The sequence below is a fragment of the Gracilinanus agilis genome, chromosome 1 (assembly GCF_016433145.1).
Source record: "Gracilinanus agilis isolate LMUSP501 chromosome 1, AgileGrace, whole genome shotgun sequence".
In the NCBI taxonomy this organism is placed as follows: domain Eukaryota; kingdom Metazoa; phylum Chordata; class Mammalia; order Didelphimorphia; family Didelphidae; genus Gracilinanus; species Gracilinanus agilis.
Genome location: NC_058130.1, coordinates 539,883,644 through 539,910,356, shown reverse-complemented (window position 1 = coordinate 539,910,356; position 26,713 = coordinate 539,883,644). Strand labels below are relative to the sequence as shown.

The 26,713-nt window shown below is 34.0% G+C and overlaps 1 protein-coding gene across 1 annotated transcript in view; it reads right to left on the bottom strand.

Annotated features, from left to right (window-relative positions):
* OSBPL1A (oxysterol binding protein like 1A) overlaps positions 1-26,713 on the bottom strand; it is a 323,698-nt gene that overhangs the window by 208,058 nt on the left and 88,927 nt on the right. Inside the window, exons 12-14 of the mRNA XM_044666526.1 lie at positions 18,856-18,954; positions 16,978-17,103; positions 11,656-11,737 (exon numbers count right to left, since the gene is read on the bottom strand). Coding sequence (XP_044522461.1) covers positions 11,656-11,737; positions 16,978-17,103; positions 18,856-18,954 — 307 coding nt within the window. The remainder of the gene's footprint in view (positions 1-11,655; positions 11,738-16,977; positions 17,104-18,855; positions 18,955-26,713) is intronic.

The following is a 26,713-nucleotide window of genomic DNA, read 5'->3' as shown; positions in this document are numbered from 1 at the left end:
GTGAATAATCTTATCAAATCAAAACTGCAAAACATATGCCCAAATAAACAAGTGAAAAATCATATGCTTTTATCTACATTGCTACTCCAATAGTTCTTTCTCTGCTGGTCGATAACATTCTTTTTCATAAGTCCCTTAGAATTGTTCTGGTTCATTGTATTACTATTAGTAGCTAAATCTATCATATTTAATCATTCTTCAATATTGCTATTACAATGTTTTCCTGGTTCTGCTAACGTAGGTCTTTCCAGTTCTTTCTGAAATCATCCTATTCATTGTTCCTCATAGCACAATAGTATTCTACCATCATATGCCCCAATTTGTTCAGCCATTCCCCAATTTAGGAACATCCCTTTATAGTTTCCAATCCTTTGCCACCTCAAGAAGTGCAGCTATAAATATTTTTGTACAAGTAGGTCCTTTCCCATTTTTAAAAATCTCTTTGGGATGCATACCTAGTAGTAGCATTACTGTGATTCAATCATTCTGGAGAGCAATGGCCTTTAAAACTGTTCATAGTCTTTAAATTAAAACTATAATCACATGAAAAAATGCTCTAACATCACTATTAATTAGAGAAATGCACAATGAAAGAAACAACCCACACCTATCATATTGAATATTAAGACAGAAAAGGAAAAGACAAAACTTTGAGGGGATGTGTGAAAACTGAGACACTAATGCACTGGTAGGGAGTTATGAACTGATTCAACCATTCTGGAAAGTAATTTGGATCTATGCACAAAGAGCTCTAAAACAATATGTATTTTTTGACCAAGTGATACCATTACTAGGTCTGTATCCCAAAGAAATAAAAAGCAAAAGGAAAAGGACTTATATATAAAAAAGTATTTACAGCAGCTCCTTTTGAAGTAGCATAGAATTGGAAAGTGAGAGAATGCCCATCATTTGGGGAATGGCTGAGTCAGTTCTGGCATATGATGCCTAAGTTGCAAGCCTGAGAGTCTAGAACAGTGATTCCCAAAGTGGGCAACCACCCCATGGGTGCTGCAGCAATCCAGGGGAGCAGTGATGGCCACGGGTGCATTTGGGGGTGGTGAATAACTGTAAGGTGGTTGTGATAGTATGTGACAGGGGGCGCTAAGTAATATTTTTTTCTGGAAAGGGGGCAGTAGGCCAAAAAAGTTTGGGAACCATGATGTTGCTCTATACAAAAAAAAAGGAAGGAAGGATTTAGGGTGAAAGAGAAGTTCTATTTGGGACACATTAGATTTTAAGGTGTCTATTAGACATATAATTTGACATATCTTAAAGGCAGTTAGAAATGCAAGATTGGAGGTCAGCAGAGACACTGGACAGGAAAAGTAGATTTAAGAATCTTCAGTATGGAGATGGTAATGAAATTCATTAGAGATGATAAGAACACTAAGGGAAGTAGTATTCTGAGAGAAAAAGGTCCAAGACAGAGCCCTGAGGAACATCTTCAATTAGAAAGTGTGAAATAGAAGAAAATCCAGCAAAAGAGACTGAGAAGTGGTCAAATAAAAGGGAAGAGAAAAGGGAGAGTGTCCCAGAAACCTAGAGAGAGATCAGAGAATTTCAAGGAGTTATCAGTAGTGCCAAAGGCTATACAGAGGTCAAGGAGAATGAGTGTGGAGAAAAGGCCACTGGATTTGGCAACTAAGAAATCATTAGTAACTTAGAAGAGAGCAGTTTCAGTGGAATAAGGTCAGAAGCCAGACCATAAGGGGTTAAGAAGAGTCCTTTTCAAGGAGTTAGGCCAAAGGACAGAAGAGATATATAGGCAATAACTAGAGAGGATGGAAAGATCAAGTGACATTTTTTCAGGAAGAGGGAAGATAATTTCCCCATCTCTTTTGCAGAAGTGGGAAGACCCGGATAGATATAAAACATTATATATATTTTCATATTTTTTCAAATTATTGGTTGGTTTTGCTTTTAAAATTTTTCTTCCTCTTAATTTTTTTTCTTTAAAAATATTCTTTGTAATATAGGATGGATCTCTGGAAGGGAGAGGGATACTAGGAGAAATTTAGGTGATATAAAAACAAAAGATATCAATAAAATTATTTTTAAATGTAATAAGTGAACAGGAGCAGAATGCACAAAGAATTTATTATAAATAGCACTCAGTGCCTACCTATTTAAATAGGTAAAGATGAAAAGAAAAGAAAATTACAAATGCTGGAGATGCTTAGAAAAAATGGCCACTCCAATGCTCAGTTGATAGAACTATGAATTGGTTCAACCATTCTAGAAAGACATTTGTAAAAAGTGCCAAAAAGTAAATAAACTATTCATGCTCTTTGACCTATAAATATTACTACTAAAACACCAAGAGACAAAAGAAAAGGGGAAAAAAAGAAAAGGAGTTCACCAAAGCATTTTTAAAGGCAAAGAACAGAACAAAGGTCAGAATGAAACCCAGAAAACAAGCAGGACAGCCTTGAAAGTTATACATCAAATTAACCATGTACTTCAAATTAATAAACAAATTGTATTTAACAGATCTTCAGTTTGATGTACAATCCTATTTTTCTGTTAAGTTTGTATATGGAAATGTTCATTTTGCTTTTTGAGTTCAGAATTTAAAAAAATTAAATTAAAAGAATTTACCTACTGCTTAAAATTTTTTTAATTATTAGGTCCCACAATAAAGGCTCTCTATGATTTTTGTTGAACCAAGTTTTCCCATCTCTTCTAAGTGTCTGTTTTGAATTCAGGGAAATGCTATTTGAAGATGTCTTGCAGACTTTTTGTTGACACGTGGGGGCTATGAGACTACATTTCCTGTGATTCCAATGGGTTTCCGGTTTCCGGTTTTGGGGCATGGGAATGTCAAACATCCCCACGCGTAGGGCAGTTTAAATTCGGAGGAGGGCTTAGAGGAAGTCTCTTGGGTTTCCTGGTTAGCTGGCTGGCATATAAGAGAGAGAGGATGGGGTCCAGTGGTAAATTTAAAAGATAGTCAAGTGCTATTATATATATATATTTCACTAACAGGGCCATGGCTATTAAAATATTAATTTCTCTTATACTATATTTCTTTATCATTTTTAATCGTAACATAAGTGAGCTATATGCTCTAGCTAAACTGGTTAGTTTGTTAACCAAAAGCATTCTATACTCTCCTGCCACTATAATTATGTTCCCATTTTTCTTCAGTGCAGAAGAATCCCCTTCCTCACATCTTAATCTCTAAATGTTACCCATATTTCAAGTATAAGTGCTGGGATTCCGTGAAGATCTCCCTGATTACTTCTGGAAAGTAATTATTTCTCTTATGAATTTCTACATCACTTGTTTATACTACTTATAATTTTAGACAAGAATAACACATATATACACACAAAAAAAAATCACAGAGCCTCTGAAGTACTAGAGTATTGTATAAATAATTTTCATTAATACATGTAATATATACCATATTCACTACTTCAACAGACATTTATTAAGCAATTACTATATGCCATGGTGGTGTGGTAGGCCCTAAAAGACAAAGATAATAAGATGCTGTCTCTGGTTCTGAATATGTCTAGTCTAATAAAGGCAAACTAGGTACAAAAATAATTATAACAGCAAGTAGCATATGGTAAGTGAACAGAAGAGAAACAAAGTGTTATGACAGGTTTGAGAGGAAGAGATTACTCTGGCATGAGAGGTTCAAAATCTTTTACCTGGCAACCCAGGCCTTCTACAATTTGGAAAACACCCACCCTCTTTCCAATTTTATAGCATTCCTTATTACTCCCCAAACAGGAACTGAGCTTTCTCACCTCCATTCCTTTCATTATACTATTCCCTAATCTTGGAGGATTCTTTGTCTCTCCACTCCACTTGTCTCGGCTATATTTCCTACATAGCCTTTATGGTCCCAAATATTATATCCTCTTGGAGACTTCCATGATCTCCTTGATCAGTAAATTCTGCCTCAAAATCTCACAAAATACTTTGTATTTCAACTCTAATATAATTACCAGGTATATGTATACTATTGCCATCTAGACTGCAAGTTCCCTTATGGTAGAGTCTATGTCCAAACTAAATTAGATCTCAACACCATTAAGAAAAGTTCCATTAGGTTCCATGCAAGTACTCAAACTAAATGAGCACTGAATATAGGATAGGTTTTCTTTAAATTGATTAAAAAAAAAAACAAACCTCAAAAGGACTTATATTCAAAGGTCATAAACAATCAAAACAACACCCCTTCCCTTTCCAGTCAGCCTTCAATGATCTACAAAGTCCTCTTGCTTTACTGTCCCCAGGGTTGAAATCTAACTTTCCCACCTCCTCATCCCTAGAGAAAATTGTTCAGGGTCACTGGAGAGCTCATCTTTCACTGTATAAAACTGGCCCAGTACATATAATGCAAAACACTAAGCTACCCACTCTACTTGGTAAGAATTCTTTGAGGTGATAAAAATCCATACTGGAGGAACTCATCCTTGACACTGTCATTCCTCTACTACCTGCTCTGATTCTGGCAGCTTTAGGTTTTGCCTAGAACTCCTTGCTGTCTGCTGCCATCCCTGGAGCTGGGAGGTTTCCAGGAGGAATCTTGGAAAAGTGCGGGCTCTTCCAGGAGTTAAGTCTATGTGGATAGCCCCCTTTAGTCTCTGTAACTCCTAGTTCTAGTTCTTGCCATTCATGTTTCTGTTCTTCCTCATATGGGCCAAGTCCAAGGGTGTGAACCCAAGCATATAAACTGAATCATCCTTCATTAGTATTAAAAGGGCAAGGAAAGTACCCAAGGCCTAATGAGTTTATATCACATAGTGAAGGGTGGAGTACCAGGCTCCTCCTGGACATGCTATCTACTTTAAATGTATTATTAACCTTATACTGCCAGTAACCAAATGATAATTTTACTACCATATGAAGTGGTCCTTCAAATGTATTCTTATAAAAGGCTAAAAATCACAGATAACTTCTGAGTTATCTGTGTGAGAAATCCTCTGGATAAGGTATCTGTCTTCTTGTTTAACACTTGGTCTCAAAGTTCAAAAGATAAAACAATCATCCTCCAAAATCTTATAAGCTTCAATAGGAATATACTTTACAAGACTCAAGAAGTATTTGCATTTGCTAATTTAATTTAACTTTAATATACATCTTATCACTCATGATCAGCTAGAGGACTAATAAGAAGAGTATTTGTAAGAAAAGAACAAAATGGGGCAGCTAGAGGTGGCTCAGTGTGTTGAGAGCCAGTCCTAGAGATGGGAGGTCCTAGGTTCAAATTTGGCCCCAGACACTCCCTAGCTGTGTGGCCCTGGGCAAGTCACTTAATCCCCATTGCCTAGCTCTTACTACTTTTCTGCCTTGGAACCAATGTATAGTATTAATTCTAAGACAGAAGGTAAAGGTTTAAAAAAGAAAAAAATAGAAGGTATTCTCAATATTCACAGAATTGTTCTGTAGAAAACACAAAATCAGAATTAGTGACTACACAAGTAGCTATGAGAACTGTTTGGTATACCACAACACATATTCTGCTGCCTCTGCCACCTGTTCAACTTCCTTTCCCTGTCACCCTGCCAAAAGGACCGTAAAGGTCAGAATCTTCAGGTATAATAAATTTATATGGTAAAAAGTATGTAATTCTTAAAGTCACAATAAGAAGCTCCAACAACACATGTCCTGAGGCCATAATGGTGAACCTATGGCACACGTGCCCAAAAGGGTACATGTGCCAAAAAGGGCACACAGAGCCCTCTGCAGTTGCCCTGCCAGAGTTCCTTATTAGAAAGCCAGAGGTATGAGGGGTAGAGCTGCTTCCTTCCCCCTCTCCATACACCTGAGAACATTCCTCACTTTTCCTGCCCCTCTGCCCAATAGTAGCAAGAAAAATAGGTGGTGGCAGCATGTACATTTCAAATGAGCAAGATGAAATGGCAGTTGGAACAAGAGACTAGAGTGCTAAGGCAAAGCTTCACAGTGCTGCTGTCTGAATGTTGAGCATATAACCTTTGGGGCCTCTATGTGATGCCACAGAAAAAGCAGGCTAGGAGTTATTGCTGAAGCCTAAGGTACAAAAAATTGTGTCCACTTTCAATAACTAGAATGGAACTGAAGTTGCTGACTTTTCATTTGTAAGAATAAGGAATCACAGCGTCCAGTTCCTTATTCCTACTCACTACCCAAGTTGGGCAGAAGCTGATTCCAAAGCTTACTCTGTTCTGAAAGCTTACCTCTGTTCCTTTTTTCAATTTCTGCTTAAACAGTTTAATTTTTATTTAGAAATTCTACTGGTATGATTGCCATGAACCATGTGTTTTCTTATTTGAAAGCATGAGGATTATAACAAGGTGGTAGTGCTTCAGTATTGGTAAAGAGAGATAGAGAAAGGACAACTTCTACTTATAAATTCTATGTTCTTACAATTTTGAAATAAGAGCAACACAAAATGGTAGTTAGAAAGATGGTCTGGGAAGAATATACAAAAAGAATGGGGGGGGGATACAGTCTAAAATATCAGATAACAGAAAAGATATTATAAGAGTTTGTGCATTACTCTAAACTGTCATGGCAAGAACAATGAAAAGTAAAAACCATGGTCCTAGTGTTATTGCAGTTTTATTGAACTCAAAACCAACAATTACTACTCCAAGATCTGAATTTTTTTCTGTAGGCATTTTAGGACTTCATCTTAAAAAGGCATTGGCAAACTATATCAGCAATGTGGAACTAGATGTGGGTGTATCTGGGTATTTTTTTAAGGAACACATGTGCAAGGTTATTCTGCAAAAAAAAAATTTGGCAGTGAAGTCAAACCAGTTAATTCCTCTGATAAAATCTGTGCTATATCCCAGAAATCCCCATTTTCATTTGAGTTGAAAAGCTCAACCCAAATCCATAATTTAGATTTTTTTTTGTCTGAATCAGACCTTTCAGTAATCAGTGTTTGAAATTAAATTTTGAATGTGATCACATTACATTTTAATGTAGATATGCAATGCATCATTATCAGAGAGTGATTATAAATTTTTAGTTTTTTAAAATAAGTATTAATAAAGAAATACATATGACAGAAACATTATCATCTATGTTCTCCAATAGATTTTCATGTCAAAAATTTCCCAAAGACTTAAATACTGAAAATTCAAACCAATGATAGCTTATAAAACATAACACTTTAATTAATTATGTTATGCTTAGTTTCAGATGAGTAGAAAGATAACTTTGTGAAGACAATAATTTAAAAACTGACAATCAAAAGAAAGTCTTGCACCTTATAACTTTTAAACAAAATATTTAAGTTCATCCCCTTTTGACTGAAAATTATGCACTCCAGATAATACAGTTCTAAGTAAAACACTTTCTTCAAGTCTTTAAAAAAGTTATTCATATAGCATATTTCTAAACATACAAATTATTAAATGCTAATTTTATATCCATCTTCCAAATAATGGGGAAAAAACATTTTTTACTCTACAATAGTGCAACAAATAGGAAGTACTTATCTCTGGGTTCACTTTCCTAACTATCACTAGTATACAACATTCAGGAACCCCAGAGAGTGAGACTGCCTCTCCCCAAAAGGTTACAAATTTTTACCCTACTGGGCTGCTGGTGGTGATTTTTCTAGCACTATCACTCACTAGCATCAACCAGTGTGCCTCAAGCAAAAACACTTTATCAATTAGTAAGCCAGAGTTAATAAGCTTTTAGGAAGGACTGTCAAAGGTGGTATAGTAAGAACAATTAGTACAAAATGTTATCCCCAGAATTCTAATAACTCTCTCCCATAAATCCATACAAAATTCAGGGGAAAGTAGGCTCAAGCTTAGAGATAGTATGTGATACAGTTCACAATTCTAGGTTATTGAATAGCTTTAGCAAGTTCCTGAGTGTATACAGTTCTTTATCATAGATATTAAGAAGGATGTTTTTGTTCCAACTGTTCTTACTATATTATCCCTGTAAATAATTCAGTCTAAAAGCTAATTAATTCTGGCTGACTACTAATCAATGGATACTGTTCATGACTTAATGTGTTAGAAACTACTCAAAACCTTGTATAGTAGGAAAATCTTGAACCCCTAAAGACTGCATTGCCCAGAGTTCCTTTCTGTATTACCTAGAATGTTTTTCCTTTTGTTTACATTTGTGTGGTCACGTTTGCATAAGTTCTGAGGCTCTGACTCTTTCTTTCTCTTTTGCTCTGGCTAGCGGAGCTGAATAGCTAGATCTCTTACTTTAGTTATTATTAATAAAACTTTATTAAATATAATATTTAGTTATTAGATATTAATTTTAAAAATCCACAACATTCAGCACTTGACAAATCTACTAAATAATAATCTTTTCTATTCGATGGCATTCTACAAGTATGGTGTTTTAAAAAGTTTGGAAAAATAGTGTTAAATATTATATTTTCTACCAGGTAGTCACCAAATTGAATAAATTGCTCTATTTGTTGTTGTTGTTGTTGTTTAGTCTTGTCAGTAGTGTACAACTCTTCATAATTCCATTTGGGATTTGCTTGTCAAAGACGTTAGAGTAGTTTGCCATTTCCTTCTTCAGTTCATTTTACAGATGAGGAAATGGGGTTAAATGACTTGTCCAGTTCACATAGCTAGTAAATATCTGAAGCCAGATTTGAACTCTAGAAGATGTGTATTTCTGACTCCAAGCCTGACAATCAATTGTGCCATCCAGCTGACCTATTCTATTTAAACCCAGCTGAATTTAGTTTAGCATTAAAACTGAATTATTTTTTAAGAGATGCAGCAAAGGCATAGTGGATGAAGAACTTGTCTCAAATTCAGGAAGACTGGGGTTCAAGTCCTACCTCTAACACAAACCATCTATATAACATCAGGCAAATTAAGTTACCTAACCTCTTAGTGCCCTAAGCAACTCTCTCAGACTATAGATTGCAAAGAAATGACAAAAGACACTAGAAGAAGCTTTTTCATTCAGGAGTGCCCTATACCAATAAAAATACAGATCCATTCCCTATGGTTTTGAAGAATAGGGATAAGGGGAAAAAAGACAGTATATCAGTTATGAGGTATAATGATAACCATGCTGAAAGAAACTAAGCCTGGATTAAAACTTCTTGTTGATGATAGACAGCCTATTTAGATCAGAACTAACTACATGATAATTTTTGTAACATGAGATTTTAATAAGTATAATTAATTCCTTATTATCTACACTAAAAGAGGTTGAAGGAAAACAATGATAAAGTGAAATCATCTCAAAACATTAGCAAGTGGCTTTGAAATGTTGAAATGCCCAGACATAAAGACAGACAACGGATTTATATAAACACATACACCTATTCTCAAATATGTATATACTTCATATGTATATATAAATATATCCACCCACATACACAGATATCACTTTATATTGAATTCTATTTTCTTTATCCTGCTGTGGAAAGAAAAATAATTCTGGAGTTAGTTAAATTCTTTCATTTATTGGATGGCATAATCATTACAGAGTTCCCATTAGAAAGTCAGGGTGATTTAAACCTCTAAAATATCATATTAATCATTTTGTTCTATTTTCATGACAAACATGAAAACTCAAAGGAGTAAATTAGAAGCAACTTTCCTCAATGAATAGTAACTAAAATAAAAAGTTTTGTTTTAAAAGTAGTTCCAAATCTAAAACAATATCTATTTAAAATGATAAAAAAAAAAACCTAACTACTTTAAAACTACTGAATTGTTTAACAATTACTGAAACAGGGGCAGTTGGATAGCTTAGTGGATTGAGAGTCAGGCCTAGAGGCAGGAAGTCCTAGGTTCAAATCCGGCCTCAGACACTTCCCAGCTGTGTTACCCTGGGCAAGTCACTTGACCCCCATTGCTCACCCTTACCACTCTTCCACCAACGAGCCAATACGCAGAAGTTAAGGGTTAAAAAAAAATTAAACAATTACTGAAACAGTTTATATTAAAATGTAATGAATAGCTTTGATTATATGAAACTATAAGATTTTGCAGTAACAAAATTAATGCTTCAAGGATAAAAAGGGAAGTGGGGTTTGCTATAGATGATATGTAAATAATAACACACATATGATCAAAAGTCATTCTCCAATAAATAAATAGGCAAAGGATAAAGACAAACAGTTATCAAAAGAGGAAGTGCAAACTATTAAAAATTACATGAAAGATAGCCATGCTCTTTGTGGTGGCAAAAAATTGGAAAATGAGGGAGTGTCCGTCAATTGGGGAATGACTGAACAAATTGTGGTATCTGTTGGTGATGGAATAGTTTTGTGCTAAAAGGAATAATAAACTGGAGGAATTCCATGTGAACTGGAAAGACTTCCAGGAATTGATGCAGAATGAAAGGAGCAGGATCAGGATAATGTTGTACACAGAGTTTGATACACTGTGGCACAATTGAACGTAATGGACTTCTCTACTAGCAGCAATGCAATGATCCAGGACAATTCTGAAGAACTTATGAGAAAGAACGTTATCCACATCCAGAGAAAGAATTGTGGGAGTAGAAATTCAGAAGAAAAACATATGATTCATCACATGGTTTGATGGGGCTATAATTGGGGATGATGACTTTAAGTGATTACTATCACAAATATTGATAATATGGAAATAGGTTTTGATAAATGATACATGTAAAACCCAATGGAATTGCTTGCCAGCTCTGGGAGTGGGGAGAGAAAAAGGGAGGGAAAGAACATGAATCATGTAACCAGAGAAAAATATTCTTAATTAATTAGTTAATTAATTAAATGAACTTTAAAAAATAATAATTATATGAAAGAATGCTCTAATCACTAAAAATAAGAGAAATGCAATTCAAAGCAACACTGAGATTTCACTTCACACCCTGAAGATTAATTAGCAAAGATGACAAAAAACATGCAATGTTAGAAAGCTTATGATAAAAAGGCACACCAATGCATTATGGGTGGAACTATGGAATGGTACAATTTTTCTAGAAAGCAATTTGGAATTATGCAAATAAAATTATTAACATATCCACCCATACTCTTCCACCTAGAGATTACATTACTATACTTATACCTGAAGGAGTCTATTAATAAGGAGAAAATTTCTATATATGAACCATAATATTTAGAGAAACACTTTTCATTATAGCAAAGAACTGGAAACAAAGCAGATTTATATCAGTTTCAGAATGGTTAAGTAAATTGTGATACATGAAAATAATGGAATATTACTGTGTGGTAAGAAATAATGTGATGAATACAGAGAAGCACAGAAGAACTTATATGAGTTGATACAGAATGAAGTAAATGGAGTCAAACACACACACACACACACACACACACACACACACACACACACACACACACACGACCAAAATAATGTAAATGAAAAGAACTACAAAATAATTGAAAGTAAATGCTGCAAATTATAAAGAACAACCACGTCTTGAAAGGAGAGAAGTCATTTCCACCCACCCCCCACGTAGAGGTGGGAGGTCCAAAAGTATTGTACATTATACATACTTTCAGACTTTTGCCATTGTAATGTTCAATTATGCTGAGTTTTCCCCTCTTCCTTTTCTTTTCTGTCTTTAAAAAAATATTAATTGTTCTATAAGATCATTCTTGGGAAGAGGTAAAGATTCTGGAGGGAACAATGGTAATATTATTAAATATACAATAATAAAAACTTATTTTAAAGAATATTATATACTTCCCCCTTTTTTTACCTTTAGCCATGTCGCATTCCTTAATCATTGTGAAAAAGTTGGAAATCTCTCTATCTAGTCTCTGTTGGCATTCTTGTGCTTTCTGGAAATAAAATCAAAGACAATAAAATGAAAATATGTTTATAGGAAAGCCTATTACCTTAATTACTTACCAATCTCAAATATTAACTGATTATTTTTCTTCAGTTGTAGGCTAATGGATAATGTAAAGTTTTTAAAGTAAGTTAATTATAAAAACAATAAATAACAGATTTATTTCCCTGATGGGGAAAAAAATTCAGTCACAAATTTAACAGGTTAAAACTTTGAGGAAAGCATGTATACTAAGTCTTTCTTAGCCTCTAAATTAAATTAAAATTTCTTTCATAGCCTCTAAATTAATTAAAATTAATAAAATACAAACTTCTATATACAGAAATTATACTTACCATGAGATAGTTACACAGATATAACCATTATGAAACACAGATCTAAGTATAAACCTATAGCCATCTATCTTAAAGTAGATGTAATTTCTGTATATAAAAGTTTATATTATATAAATATATATTTCTATGTATATCTATCTATCTATTTCCTTAAACCTTATTAAAAGTAGCTCCATATATTTAAAATGCTGGGTATATGGAATTTTTAATTTATTTTAAAAACGGTTTTGGCATAAGTTATTAACTTTAATAAGAAATGACACTTTAAAAATATATTTAAAGAGCTGTCTTTAAAAAAAAAAGCTACAGATGGCACTAACATTTGGAAACCATAAGCTGATTTTACTTCAGCATCCTATGTATATACAACTCCCACCTAAGCAGTCCAATGAGGATATCATCCAAGCAAGACAAAGCTTGAGAAAAAGGAGGAAAAAACATCAATTTTAGAAATAAATGTTCATTTTACTTGAGAACTCTGCATATCAAGATACTTAGAAGAAACATAAAAGCCGAATTCTATTTCCTTGGATTATATAATGATAACTATTGTGTCCTGTGGTTTGCAAATTTAAAGGTCCCAAATGAAAATTCAAATGAATCATAAATCATCTCTTTTTTTGTCACTTTAATGTTACCTCTACTCTATAAAGGACCCCTATAATGGGAAAAGAAAAATAAATAAGCAAAATGCCTATAAATTCTCTCAGTGGTGAGAAAGAAATTGACATGGTGAGAATGCTAGCCATATTACTAGTGAATCATTTATTACCTACTAAATGACCTACATTCTTAGTAGAGCCATATCCTTATGTATTCTCCTCATTGTGTATCCCTAAATCCTATCTCATTATTTCTATCAATGAACATCCTTCTGCCCCCAAATTGACTCCATTCTTTGTCCAATGTTTCAGGGTGAATAAATAAGTACTTTTCTCTCCTATTTCATCTCATGCATTTTTAAGCACTAATGAAGTAAGTTTAGTCCAACTGATGCAGAATTATTCATGTTGTAGCATTAGTTCCAATACAATTCTCTTTAAAAAAAAAAAAAAAAGCCTAACAACTATAGTGTCTATTTCCAAAAAAGTATGCAAATATTGATTACTTGAGTTGAGAAGGGAGGATACTTTCAATTTAAATGCCAAAGACAAAAAAATAGCATACTTGCCATTTTTCAAGACATGAGGATATGGAACAAAGAAGGGAAAAGGTCAGTTTTGAGGGCAATGAAAACACATGTTGCAACCACATGCATCACTTTTAACTCATTAATAGAAAATAGCGACTATTGGTAGGTATATATTTAGCCCTTGTGCCCATCTGTGATCCTGTGTCATTCTTTTTTCATTTCCTCTCCATGATAAAAGCAAAAGTCACACTTAAAACTACACCTTGTCTTCGCTTACAGACCATGTATGTGTAATACATGTGGAAATGCCTGAGGTTTTGTCTCAGGCTTGGAGGGTATCTCCTTAAAGACAAGAAGTAATAGTCTAAAGTATTATCTTTATATAGTGGGAGTGATATCTTTGCTCCATTTATCCATCTGATGTGTATTGAAAAAGGTTCCTTGATCAATAATTAAATAGTTTTCAAAGGTACCTAAGCAAATCAACTGGAAAATATTCCAGGAACATGCACAATGTTAACTGATTGCAATGTGAATGTTTTTGTCCCTAGTGCCATTTCTACTATATTAGCTTACAAAAAAAAATTACAACCAAAAAGAAGGTATTATGACAATCTACACACAAAGTACATTCTCCAGCTTTCTATGATTTTCACCAAATAGCAATCATATATCAGGAAAATTTTTAATTTATTTACACAGGTGAAAAATTATGTATTTGGGACTACTAAGTCTCCCCTTTCATTTGTAAAGTCATGTATTCTTCTTAGTATTGCTTTAACATTATCATTTAAGTCTACCCTAGTATTCCAATACTATTAATCATCTAATTTTGAGTTTTTATAAGGGGTTATATAGCAGGCTCCTTAGAGCTATCAAAAGAAATCAAACCAAAAAATACTCCTTGGCATCATGAAAAGACAGTGCTTGAACCATCCTCTTTTTCCCTCATTTTAATTTCTAAAAATAAAATGTTAAATTTGATGTTATGACAAAAGCCACAATCTCTGCCTTCCCTTTTGCCTCCAAAGCCTAACTAGAGGTACAAGCCAGAGTGCTAGGCTAAAACAGGACAACAGTTTTTAGTTGAAGAGTTAAAAGGAATTAAGAAGTTTAATCTGAAAGAGGTACCCTTGGGAAAAGGAGTCTAAGACCAAGACAATTACCAATAGTTAACTTTCACCAATAGGATATTTTCTTCAGTTCATGAAAGTTTAGTTCTTTACCCAGACCTTCCAATGTTACTAAAATTTTTTTTCTGGTGTGTATTATTTGTCTTTTAGACAAAAGGCAGAGGGATCCACATTTCTATATAGATTTCTTATATCCTTTAGCACCTAATATAATATTTATATTTTTTTATACTTGATTACAATAGTCCAAACTTGGGAGTAAGGGTGGAAACAAGCCTGGTTTGGGGTTATTTTTCAGTCCAAAGGATCAATGAAAGCCATAAGTCAGTTCTATGATTAACTTGGAGGTATAGAAGTTCATTTTAGAGTGATCCTGAGGGTCTGAGGATACCCTAAGAATCACAGGGAAGACCCATACCACCATATGTACCCTAGAACTCACCTGGCCTCTCAGACACTTTCTGCATCAAGCATGGCTTGAGACTAGATTGGACTTTCCAGTTCTCCTCAGCAGACTTCCTAGATCAGCCTCAGACTGGGCCAGTTTTAGACTGGTCTCTAGAGGAAAGGGGCCAAGGGACTGAATTCATTAAAGCTTTCACCTTCTGGCATTCAAAGTTTTATTGGCTATACATCTACAATTCCTCATGGCAGTAAAGATCTGCTACGACAATTTTTGACTTTAAGTAACTTAAAAATGCAAAATTATCCCCTTGTGCCTAAACATAGCATAAAACAAGACTACCCAAATAGTATTTAGTTAAGATATTGGCTAAATCCAATAAGTTGACAGCTTGTAAGATATAAGTAATGAAGAGTCAAAGATAATAAGCCTTTTGGTTATATATAATTTCCAATTTAGAGGCTTATAAATGTCTAACTTCTAGTGAAACTCTAGGGCTTACTGGGTTTTCTGTGTTTTAATGTTTGCTTTATAGAATAATTAGAAAAATATTTTACATATTGCAAACTGGCTATTGAGTTGATATATTTAGTTTAATAGTCTATTTTGTAGCTAAGATATCATTTTAGTTATACAAATTTAGATTTTTCCTGATGAAAGAGTTTGGTTAGATTTGTTTGTTTTTTAAATACTCAGATGCTTTATAAAAGAGTTAACAGTAATACTTGTATCTCAAAAGTTATACCAAAAGAGCATAAAGTCTAGTAGGTCTACTAAGCTAATAATGTTTTGAATATTGGTTTGGCAATGAACCTAATGTCTATTGTCTAAAAACCAGAATAAATAAGTTGAGAGGTCCATCACTAGAATGTTCATCATGTGATGAATTATTTTTGCCACAGAAACTCTCTCACTAAAGTGGAAAGGGTGACAAACCTGCAGGGGTAAAAATCAGTATCCATACACCAATGAAATTATATTGATTATTTTAAGTAGTGATACTTTAAATTATTGTGTTATAAAGATTATCTAGGTCTCCATTTGGTTATTAAATTATAGAATAAAAGTAGTGGAAAAAAGCAACTCTTAATAATAATATGTATAATTGTTACCAAATCATGAAATAACTCAAGATCTTTTAATTTTCCAAACAAAAATAAAGTTGCCAGTCTAATGGCCAAGTAGTCAAAATGCTTTTCCATTGGGAAACATTTGGTCCTTAAATAAAGTATAGCCTAGAGTGTAGCACTCTTAAATTCAATAAAGTTGCTTACTTATATACATCCTCACCTTATTTATTTGATAAATAAAATAAGAATTAAACGTAGTGACTAAGCTTCTCCTGTTTGTCAAATGAGAATTCATTCTCTTTTTTCTCAATTCTATTTCTTCTACTAAATACTCTACTAAATTTGTACCAAATCCATGGGAGGAAAGGTAGTTTCAAGTGAAAAAAGGCCTAAAAAAACACCTATTTCACTTGAATTAAACATGATGACATTAGTCCACATCAATCTCTAAAACAAGGGAAGGCATTGATGTCACAAGAGATGAGGATCTTACAAATTAAATACTGACATACTATCTTACCTCTAAGCGATGTACTTAAAGATTACAAGTGGATTTAAATGAAACTACCAACCAGGTTATACATTGCTATGGTTACATTATTTAAACACTAAAGCATGTAGTGAAGTCATAAAGGGTAGAAAGGTATACAGTAGTCAGGCTCCCCCTGCTGGTAGAAGTTTTTAGCTAGAATGTAATTGTTCTAACAATACACAACCAAATTGGTTAATTAGGTATATGAATTTTACTGGTATATTTCATGGCCAGACTTGTGATTTTTATTGGTGCAGGAAACTTCCAGGGAGAAAACTCCTCCACCAATGCATACTAGTAACTATTCTGCCACTTTTTAATCTTAGAGGTTAAGTGACTTGCCTTAAGACATACAGAAAATGAGAAGCAGGCCTCAAACGCAGTCATCCTGACATCAAGACTTGCCCTCTAGTCCTTATACATGGTGCCTATCAGATAAACTTCTAACAAACACTCTGAGAGGTATATATTACTATCATAGAGATTACTATGATAGATTCATCAAGAAGGAAAAGAAAAAATCATTTCTACTTTTATGTCTGGGGTCAATTTGGAAAACCTCAACAATTTTGAAGTTCTTAAAATTAGAATTAGATGAGAATGTAAAGTTATCTTCTTTTTTACCTGTAAAGATTCCTTCAAATTTATTGTAGAAAAAGCATCGTCTTCTTCTTCATCATCACTTAGCTGATCCTGAGAACAGTAGTGAGTACTATATGCAGAATGCTCTTCTATAGCTTCTAGCCAGCTCTGAAGCAAATTAGATATGGAAAAACATTTTCACACCAAAGAGATAAAATAAATATAAAGAAAAAATTATCTTGGAAACAAAGAAAAATTTACAAGAAAAAATTAATACTAATGCCTCAAAAGAGAAGCAACTCACAATAAGTCATCTGTTCTTCACATGAATAGATAGGAATTTTTCTATATTCATTTAAAAGAAAAAAAAATCCCTTTCATAAATTTACATTTCAACTAACATTGCCATTCAGAATGCAACTAGAGATTGGACAGTGGGCTTTAAAAAAAGAAGTAGTCAATGATGGGATTCTGAACACCAGAAATAAACATATAAGCCCAGATATAATTTTAAGCATTATTAAAATTGTAAGCACTGCAAATTAAAGTCCCTCACTTAAGCAAACTTTCTGTAAAACACCATCTTTCATTGTGATTTTGAAGTTACTATTTTCATTAGGCCATGAGACTATCAAGCCTAAAGACAAAGGTCTTGATTATATTTTATTTTCTAATCCAGTCAAATCTTGGCATTTTCTTAAATGCTAAGAAATATGTACATACAAACTTGATATGTTCCCACAGAAACTATCCCCTAAAGCAGTGATGGCGAACCTTTTAGAGCTGGAGTGCTGGGCCCCAACTCTTCTCCACCCCCAGACCTAGTGCTGTGCCTGCATCCCCCTCTCCTAGAGACTGCATGCCATACTCCCCACCACCACCACTACATGCTAGGTACACCCCCCACCCTTGTCCCTTACCCCTTACAGGGAGTTGGGAGAAAGTGCTCCCATTAAATGACTGTTGAGCAGTGGGGCAGGGGATGTGAAAAAAATGTCATCAGGCATGGTGGAGAAGGGGAGGGGAGCAGCTCCGCCAGAGTCCCTCAGCCTTTCTAGTAACGAACTCTGAGGAGGGTGGGAAGGGTGGCCACATGCCCACAGAGAATGCTCTGCCATAGGTTTGCCATCATTGCCCAAAAGAATCTTAACTTCTAGTGATAAATTATGAATGTGTTCCAATAGTGGACCGGCCCTATAAAAAGGTTCATTGATTCAAAGTAGGAAGGGACTTTAGAGGCTCCATGTAGTATAACTTAAAATGCTCACATGCCTACTAGAAATGGAAGTCCTCACATTGTACATATTTGTTGGACTTTGAACAATTTTCATTACTTTCCAACCACTGGGATTTCTGACTCCATCATTCAGGTCATTCCCAACAAACCAAAAGTCCTCTGATGTTCTGACTCCTACAACTCTACTAATCATTTACTTTTTTCTGGATTTTTATGATGTTTAATAGTTTTAGGCATCAATAATCACACTTCACCAATAAGTACCAATATCGTAAATGTCTTGTTCTAGTTTAAAAATTCAATGAATTGAAGGTAGTAAAAATAAGTTAGTTATCTGCTTTATGTAGGTCTAAATTCTACATATTAGATTTATGTAGAATAAGAATCTGATTTAAATAAGACACCAAAAGAAAAATTTTGGTACTTTGAAAATAGAATATGAAAATCACTGAAAGGTAAAATTCCTACTATCATTAAATAGAAATGCTCATAACAAACTGAAAAACACTTTGTATTTAGAAGTTCATAAGCAAGACTTCCCAACTACGCCCAATTGATCATTTAGCATAATTCAAAGACATATGGTAATAAGCAAGATATTAAAATATAAATATTTAAACAAAAAATTCTGAAAGTTTTCACACATTTTTAAATTTTGAGAAAAAATAGCTTGGGTATTTTACCTCTCTTGACTGTCGAAGGCTATTCTTAGGAACTCTGAAACCCAGCATACTATCATCAAAGCACTTAACAAAGAAAAGGCAGCTATCAGTGGGTTTTACCTGAGATAAAAAATAAAAAGCCAGAAAGCTGATCAAGTTTCAAATGCAAAAAACACATTTCTAATAATATCTCACTATAAAATTCTAAAACTATGAAATATCTTATTGATTCCTAGTTGCATAATTTTTTAACATATTTACTCAAAGAAAAACAATCTGGAGTTAAAAGGGAAAGTGTAAACAATTTTGAGGAAAACAAGTCAAAACTGAAAAAGTCAGATATACTTCCATTATGGAAATTATAGGTCATACTATACTATGATTAAGTACACTTGCTATAATTTATGTAGATGAATACAGTGTACCCGAAGTTCTGAAATTAAAGATTATGTATTCTAAAGACATAAGAAATGGGATGTGTTGATGATCCTGCAGAACTCAGAGTGCTAAGCCACAGACCCAGAGTAAATGTCTAAAGAGAAGAAACTCCCTTATTTTCTTGGGTGATGGAAGCTACATTGATCAGGGATTAATATGAGGATCCTCCTTGAAGTTATCCTGGTTAAATTATAAGCTCCAATATCCAAATATGGTAAAGTTCCATTTATCTCATATGACATAGAATTCACATAAAAATACCCAAAAATTTTCACATAAAAACCATCCAAAAAAATTTCAAGAAAGTTGTGGTTTTTTAAACTGTTTGATGGAAATTTTTCCAAAATGTAGAAGTCTTCTTTGAAGATAGGAACTACTAGTTTTCACCTTAAATTAGCAGCCTACCTTACATATACCTAATAAATTAAATTCTTTCTAAATGGAATATACTGAAATATTTCAGATAAATATTCCATACCCTAAAATTTTCCTTTATCACATTCTCATCCTTTTTTACATCACACAGCCCTTTTGAACTTGATGAAGTCTACAGATCCTTCTCAGAGTAATATTTTAAATGCATAAAATAAAATACATAGGTTAACAAAAGAAACAAATTATATTAAAATAAAGTTATGATATTTTTTAAGTTCAGACTTTAGATTAAGAACTCCTTGTTCTATTTCATTTACACAATATCCTTTCTTCCAGTCTCCTTTCCAAGACTCACTCCCAACTCCTAACTCCTTTGAGAACTTAGCCAGTTGGTCATTCCATCTCTCATTTTCATTCTCTTCTTATCAACTGGATTATTCTCTGTTGCTTACAAATATACTAATGTCAGCTCCACCCTAAAAAAGGCTTCATTTGATCCTGCTATTACCTCAGGCTAACATCTTCTGTCTTCCTTTATTCTTGTTATAGAAATTTTGACATCTGAAGAACTTACCTTCACATGGCTTGTTTTGAAGGATATATATAAGCCAAAATTTAAATCAATCAATAAGCTTTTTTTTTAAGTACTTAATAATATATTCCAAGAACATAGGTAGATCAGTAGATAGAATACTGGGCCTGGGTTGAGGAAGATCTGGGTTCAAATCTGGCCTAAAAGATACTTACTAGCTGTATGACAAGTCACTTAAACTTTGCCTCAGTTTCTTCCTATTTAAAATTACCTGGAAAAATAAATGGCAAACCACTCTACTAACATCTTTGCCAAGAAAACCATAAATGGGGTCATGAAGAGTCAGATATGACTAAAATGACTGAACAACATATGCCAGACATTGTGCTAAGGGTGATACAAAGGCAAAAAAAAAAAAAAGGTGGAGGGGGGCAGCTGGGTAGCTCAATGGAGTGAGAGTCAGGCTTAGAGACAGGAGGTCCTAGGTTTAAACCCGGCCTCAGCCACTTCCCAGCTGTGTGACCCTGGGCAGGTCACTTGACCCCCATTGCCCACCCTTACCACTCCCACCTATGAGACAATACACCGAAGTACAAGGGTTTAAAAATAAATAAATAAATAAACGGTTCTTTCCCTTACATTCTTTTTTTTATTATTTTAAACATTTATTATTATTTATATTTTAGAAAAGTTAACATGGTTACATGATTTATACTCTTACTTTCCCCTTCACCCCCCGACACCCTCCCTACCCTGGCCAATATGCATTTCCACTGGTTTTAACATGTGTCATTAATCAAGACCTATTTCCAAATTGTTGATAGTTGCATTGGTGTGGTACTTTCGATCCCCAAACATGTCCTCATCAACCCATGTATTCAAGCAGTTGATTTTCTTCTGTGTTTCCTCTCCTGCTGTTCTTCCTCTGAATGTGGGTAGCGTTCTTTTCCATAAATCCCTCAGAATTGTCCTGGGTCATTGCATTGCTGCTAGTACAGAAGTCCATTACATTCTATTTTACCACAGTATATCAGTCTCTGTGTACAATGTTCTGGCTCTGTTCCTTTCATTCTGCATCAATTCCTGGAGGTCTTTCCAATTCACATGGAATTCCTCCAGTTTATTATTCCTTTGAGCACAATAGTATTCCATCACCAGCATACACCACAATTTGTTCAGCTATTCCCCAATTGAAGGGCATACCCTCATTTTCCAGTTTTTTGCCACCACAAAAAGTGCAGCTATAAATATTTTCATGCAGGTCTGTTTATCTATGATCTCTTTGGAGTACAATCCCAACATGGTATGGCTGGATCAAAGGGCAGGCATTCTTTTATAGCCTTTTGAGCATAGTTCCAATTTGCCATCCAGAAAGGCTGGATCAGTTCACAGCTCCACCAGCAATGCATTAATGTCCCAATTTTGCCACATCACCTCCAGCATTCATTACTCTCCCCTTCTTTCATTTTAGCCATTTAGCCATAGGTGTGAGGTGATACCTCAGAGTTGTTTTGATTTGCATTTCTCTAATTATTAGAGATTTAGAACACTTTCTCATGTGCTTATTGATAGTTTTGATTTCTTTACCTGAAAATTGCCTATTCATGTCTCTTGCCCATTTATCAATTGGGGAATGGCTTGATTTTTTATACAATTAATTTAACTCCTTATATATTTGAGTAATTAGACCCTTGTCAGAGGTTTTTGTTATAAAGATTTTTTCCCAGTTTGTTGTTTCCCTTCTGATCTTGGCTACATTGTTTTGGTTTGTACAAAAGCTTTTTAGTTTTATATAATCAAAATAATTTATTTTACATTTTGTAATTTTCTCTAACTCTTGCTTGGTTTTAAAGTCTTTCCTTTCCCAGAGATCTGACAAGTATACTATTCTGTGTTCACTTATTTATAGTTTCCCTCTTTATATTCTTTCCCTTACATTCTAATGGAGAAAAACACTTGTATACATACAAGCATATATAAAATATATGGAAGAAAAAGAGGACGAGAGAAGACACAAGCAATTGGGATTGGGGGTGAGCTCATGGAAGGACTTATATAGAAATTAGAGTATGAGATGAACCTTGGAGAAGACTAGGGTATCTAAAACAAGGAAGTGAGGGTAGAGGGCCTTCCAGAGATTGAGAAACCCTTTACAAAGAGGTACTGATAAAGAAATGAAGTGTCATGTATAAGGAACAGCAAAAATGACAAATCTGGATGAACCACTGAATGTCAAAAGAGAAGGAATGCATAATAACAGAGAAAGTTAGGTTGGTGCCAGAGGAATTTGTATTTGACCCTAGAAATAATAAGGAGCTACTAGAATATAAAGTAGGAAAATGACATGGTCAGATATATTTTTTAGGAAAATCACTTTGAAAACTATATGGAGGCTGGATTTCACAAAGGATAGACTTGAGGCAAGGAAGACTAATTAGGAGCCTCCTGCAATAGTTTAGGTTAAAGATGATGAGGGCCTGACCTGTGGTGGTGGCTCTGCTAATATAAAGATGGAGATTTTCATTGAACAGCATGTGAGTAGGTGGTAGTAGTGGTGGTAGTAGTAACTGACTAGACTAGGTAATTGGATAGGTAGAGTAAGGGGGTCTGGTAATCTAGGATAACTTTGAGGTTGTGAATCTGAGTAATCAAAAGGATAGGGATATCTCACAAATAGAGAAATTAGAAAATAAATCTAATGTTAATTTCTAAGTAATTTAAAATATATTCTCTTACATATGTAGTAAATATATATGACTAATAATAGTAATGGCCTTTAAGTGTGATTAAGTTTGTAATTTTTTTAATAACTTCTATGACCTTATTTGTGATCTATGTAAGAGTATATCTGGGGGGCAGCTAGGTAGCTCAATAGAGACAGGAGGTCCTGGCTTCAGATCTGGCCTCAGATACTTCCTAGCTGTGTGACCCTGGTCAAGTCACTTAACCCTCATTACTTAGTCCTTACCACTTTACAGAGTTTTGATTCTAAGACAGAAAGTAAGGGTGTTTTAAGAAACACCCTCAAAAAAAAAGAGTATATTTGCTTTTTAGAACTTTGTAATTCCAAATGCCATTCTTTTTACTTTTTTAAACCCATACCTTCTATCTTAGAATTACAACTGTGCATTGGTTCTAAGGACTTGCCCAGGGTCACACAGGTAGGATAATTTTTCTCTATTTTCATTGAACAGCATGTGAGTAGGAGCAAAGCGGTGGGAGTGATCCCAAAAAAAAAGGCCTGGCTAGGTTGAACTCAAAATCTCTTGTCTCTAGGCTTTGTTCTCAATCCACTGATCCACCTAGCCATATACAGCCCAAGTCTCCTCCTTTGAGAACTGCTTCTTGTTCATATTCTTAGACCATTAATCAATTAACAATGGCTAATAAATTTTAATCCATTCCTATTATATCTTAAAATTGAGATCTTTATGAGGGAAACAGTTTCTCCACTTGTTTCTCTTTTAATCTTATCTTTATTAAATTTGTTGGGTTTTTTTGCAAATTTTTTTCATTTTATGTCATCAGAATTATCCATTTCATCTTCTGTAATTCTATCTTTAATTGTGAACTTTTCTTCTATCTATAGATCTGAAGGGTAATTTTTTTCTACATTTTTCCATTTTGTTTATGGTGTAACCTTTTATATCTAGGTCACATACCCATTTGGAGTTTATTTCTGTATTACTAGTAAGGTGTTGGTCTAAATTTGATTTCTTCCACAATACTGTCTAATGCTCCTGGCAGTTTTTGTCACAAAGTGAATCCTTATCACAATACCTGAGATCTTTCTGTTTATTGACTATTAGGACATTACATATATTTGCTTTTGTATGCTAAGTACCTATTTTATTCCACAGATCAACTGTAACATTTTTTAACCAATACTAAATCTATATTTCTGTAAATAGGTGTAGTTTTATTTATATAGTTCTTATGTCTATCTGGGAAAGTAGATTCCCAGGATTTTCAAATGTTCTTTAAATTGAATTTTTCTTTCTTTTTCTATCTACTAGGTTTTAATGGCATTATATATAAATGCTGATGATTTGTTTTGATTTATTTTATATGCTCAACCTTGATAAGTTTTTGTTTTCACTAATTTTAGTTTAACTCTTTAGGGTTATTTAAGTATATTATTAAATTAAGAGTAATCTAAGAAGATTCTTTTAGTCTATGGTTATTCCCTCATTTTTTTTAGCTTATTGCTATAGGTAGCATGTCCAGAATATTAAAAAGAAATAAGTAGGGGGCAGCTGGGTAGCTCAGTGGATTGAGAGCCAGGCCTAGAGATGGGAGGTCCTAGGTTCAAATCCAGCCTCAGACACTTCCCACCTGTGTGACCCTGGGCAAGTCACTTGACCCCCATTGCCTACCCTTACCACTCTTCGACCTATCAGTCAATACACAGAAGTTAAGGGTTTAAAATAAAAAAAAAAAGAAATAAGTGAATATTCTTGATTCATACTTGAATTAATTAGAAATGAATCTAGTTTAATTCTGTTACATTTAATGGATCCTCTTGGATATAAAAATATGCTATTTATCATTTTAAGGAAAGGTCTGATATTTTTTTTATTAATTTTTATTTTTAGAAAAATTTTCCATGGTTACATGATTCATGTTTTTACTTTATCCTTCACCCCTTCAAACTGCCCCCCCCATTGCTAACTCAATTTCCACTGGTTTTAACATGTGTGGTCAGTCAAGACTTATTTACATATTATTGACAGTTGAATTGGTATGGTCCTTTCAGGTCTACATCCCCAATCATGTCCTCATCAACCCAAGTGTTCAAGCAGTTGTTTTTCTTCTGTGTTTTCTCTCCTGTAGTTCTTCCTCTGAATGTGGGCAGCTTTCTTTTCCATAAATCCCTCAGAATTGTCTTGGGCCATTGCATTGCTGCTAGTACAGAAGTCCATTACATTCTATTTTACCACAGTATATCAGTCTCTGTGTACAATGTTCTTCTGGCTCTGCTCCTTTCACTCTGCATCAACTCCTGGAGGTCTTTCCAATTCACATGGAATTCCTCCAGTTTATTATTCCTTTGAGCACAATAGTATTCCATCACCAACATATACCACAATTTGTTCAGTCATACCCCAATTAAAGGGCATACCCTCACTTTCCAGTTTTTTGCCACCACAAAGAGCGCAGCTATAAATATTTTTGTGCAAATCTCTTTATCTATGATCTCTTTGGGGTACAAACCCAGCAATGGTAGGGCTGGATCAAAGGGCAGGCATTCTTTTATTGCTCTTTGGGCATAATTCCAAATTACCATCCAGAATGGTTGGATCAGTTCACAACTCTACCAGCAATGCATTAATGTCCCAATTTTGCCACATCCCCTCCAACATTCATTACTCTCCCCTTCTTTCATTTTAGCCAATCTGTTAGGTGTGTAGTGGTACCTCAGAATTGTTTTGATTTGCATTTCTCTAATTATTAAAGATTTAGAACGCTTTCTCATATGCTTATTGATTCTTTTGATTTCTTTATCTGAAAGTTGCCTATTCATGTCCCTTGCCCATTTATCAATTGGGGAATGGCTTGATTTTTTTATAAAATTGATTTAGCTCCTTGTATATTTGAGTAACTAGACCTTTGTCAGAATTTTTTGTTTTAAAGATTTTTTCCAAGTTTGTTGTTTCCCTTCTGATTTTGGTTGCATAGTTTTTGTTTGTACAAAAACTTATTAATTTAATATAATCAAAATTATTTATTTTACATTTTGTAATTTTTTCTAACTCTTGCTTGGTTTTAAAATCTTTTCTTTCCCAGAGATCTGACAAGTATACTATTCTGTGTTCACTTAATTTACTTACTGTTTCCTTCTTTATATTCAACTCTTTCACCCATTCAGAATTTATCTTGGTGTAGGGTGTGAGATGTTGATCTAAACCTAATCTCTCCCATATTGTTTTCCAATTTTCCCAGCAGTTTTTGTCAAATAGTGGATTTTTGTCCCAAAAGTTGGGCTCTTTGGGTTTATCATACACTGTCTTGCTGACGTCACTTACCTCAAGTCTATTCCACTGATCCTCCCTTCTATCTCTTAGCCAGTACGATATTGTTTTGATGATCACTGCTTTATAATATAGCTTAATATCTGGTACTGCTAAGCCACCTTCCTTCACGTTTTTTTCATTATTTCCCTTGATATTCTTGATCTTTTGTTCTTCCAAATAAACTTTGTTACAGTTTTTTCTAATTCAGTAAAAAAGTTTTTGGTAGTTTGATAGGTATGGCACTAAATAAGTAAATTAATTTAGGTAGAATGGTCATTTTTATTATGTTAGTTCATCCTACCCATGAGCACTCAATGTTTTTCCAATTGTTTAGGTCTAGTTTTAATTCTTTGGAAAGTGTTTTGTAGTGTTTTCATATAATTCCTGTGTTTGTTTTGGTAGATAGATTCCTAAGTATTTTATATTGTCTAGGGTGATTTTAAATGGTGTTTCTCTTTCTACCTTTTGCTGCTGTGATGTGTTGGAAATATATAGAAATGCTGATGATTTATGTACATTT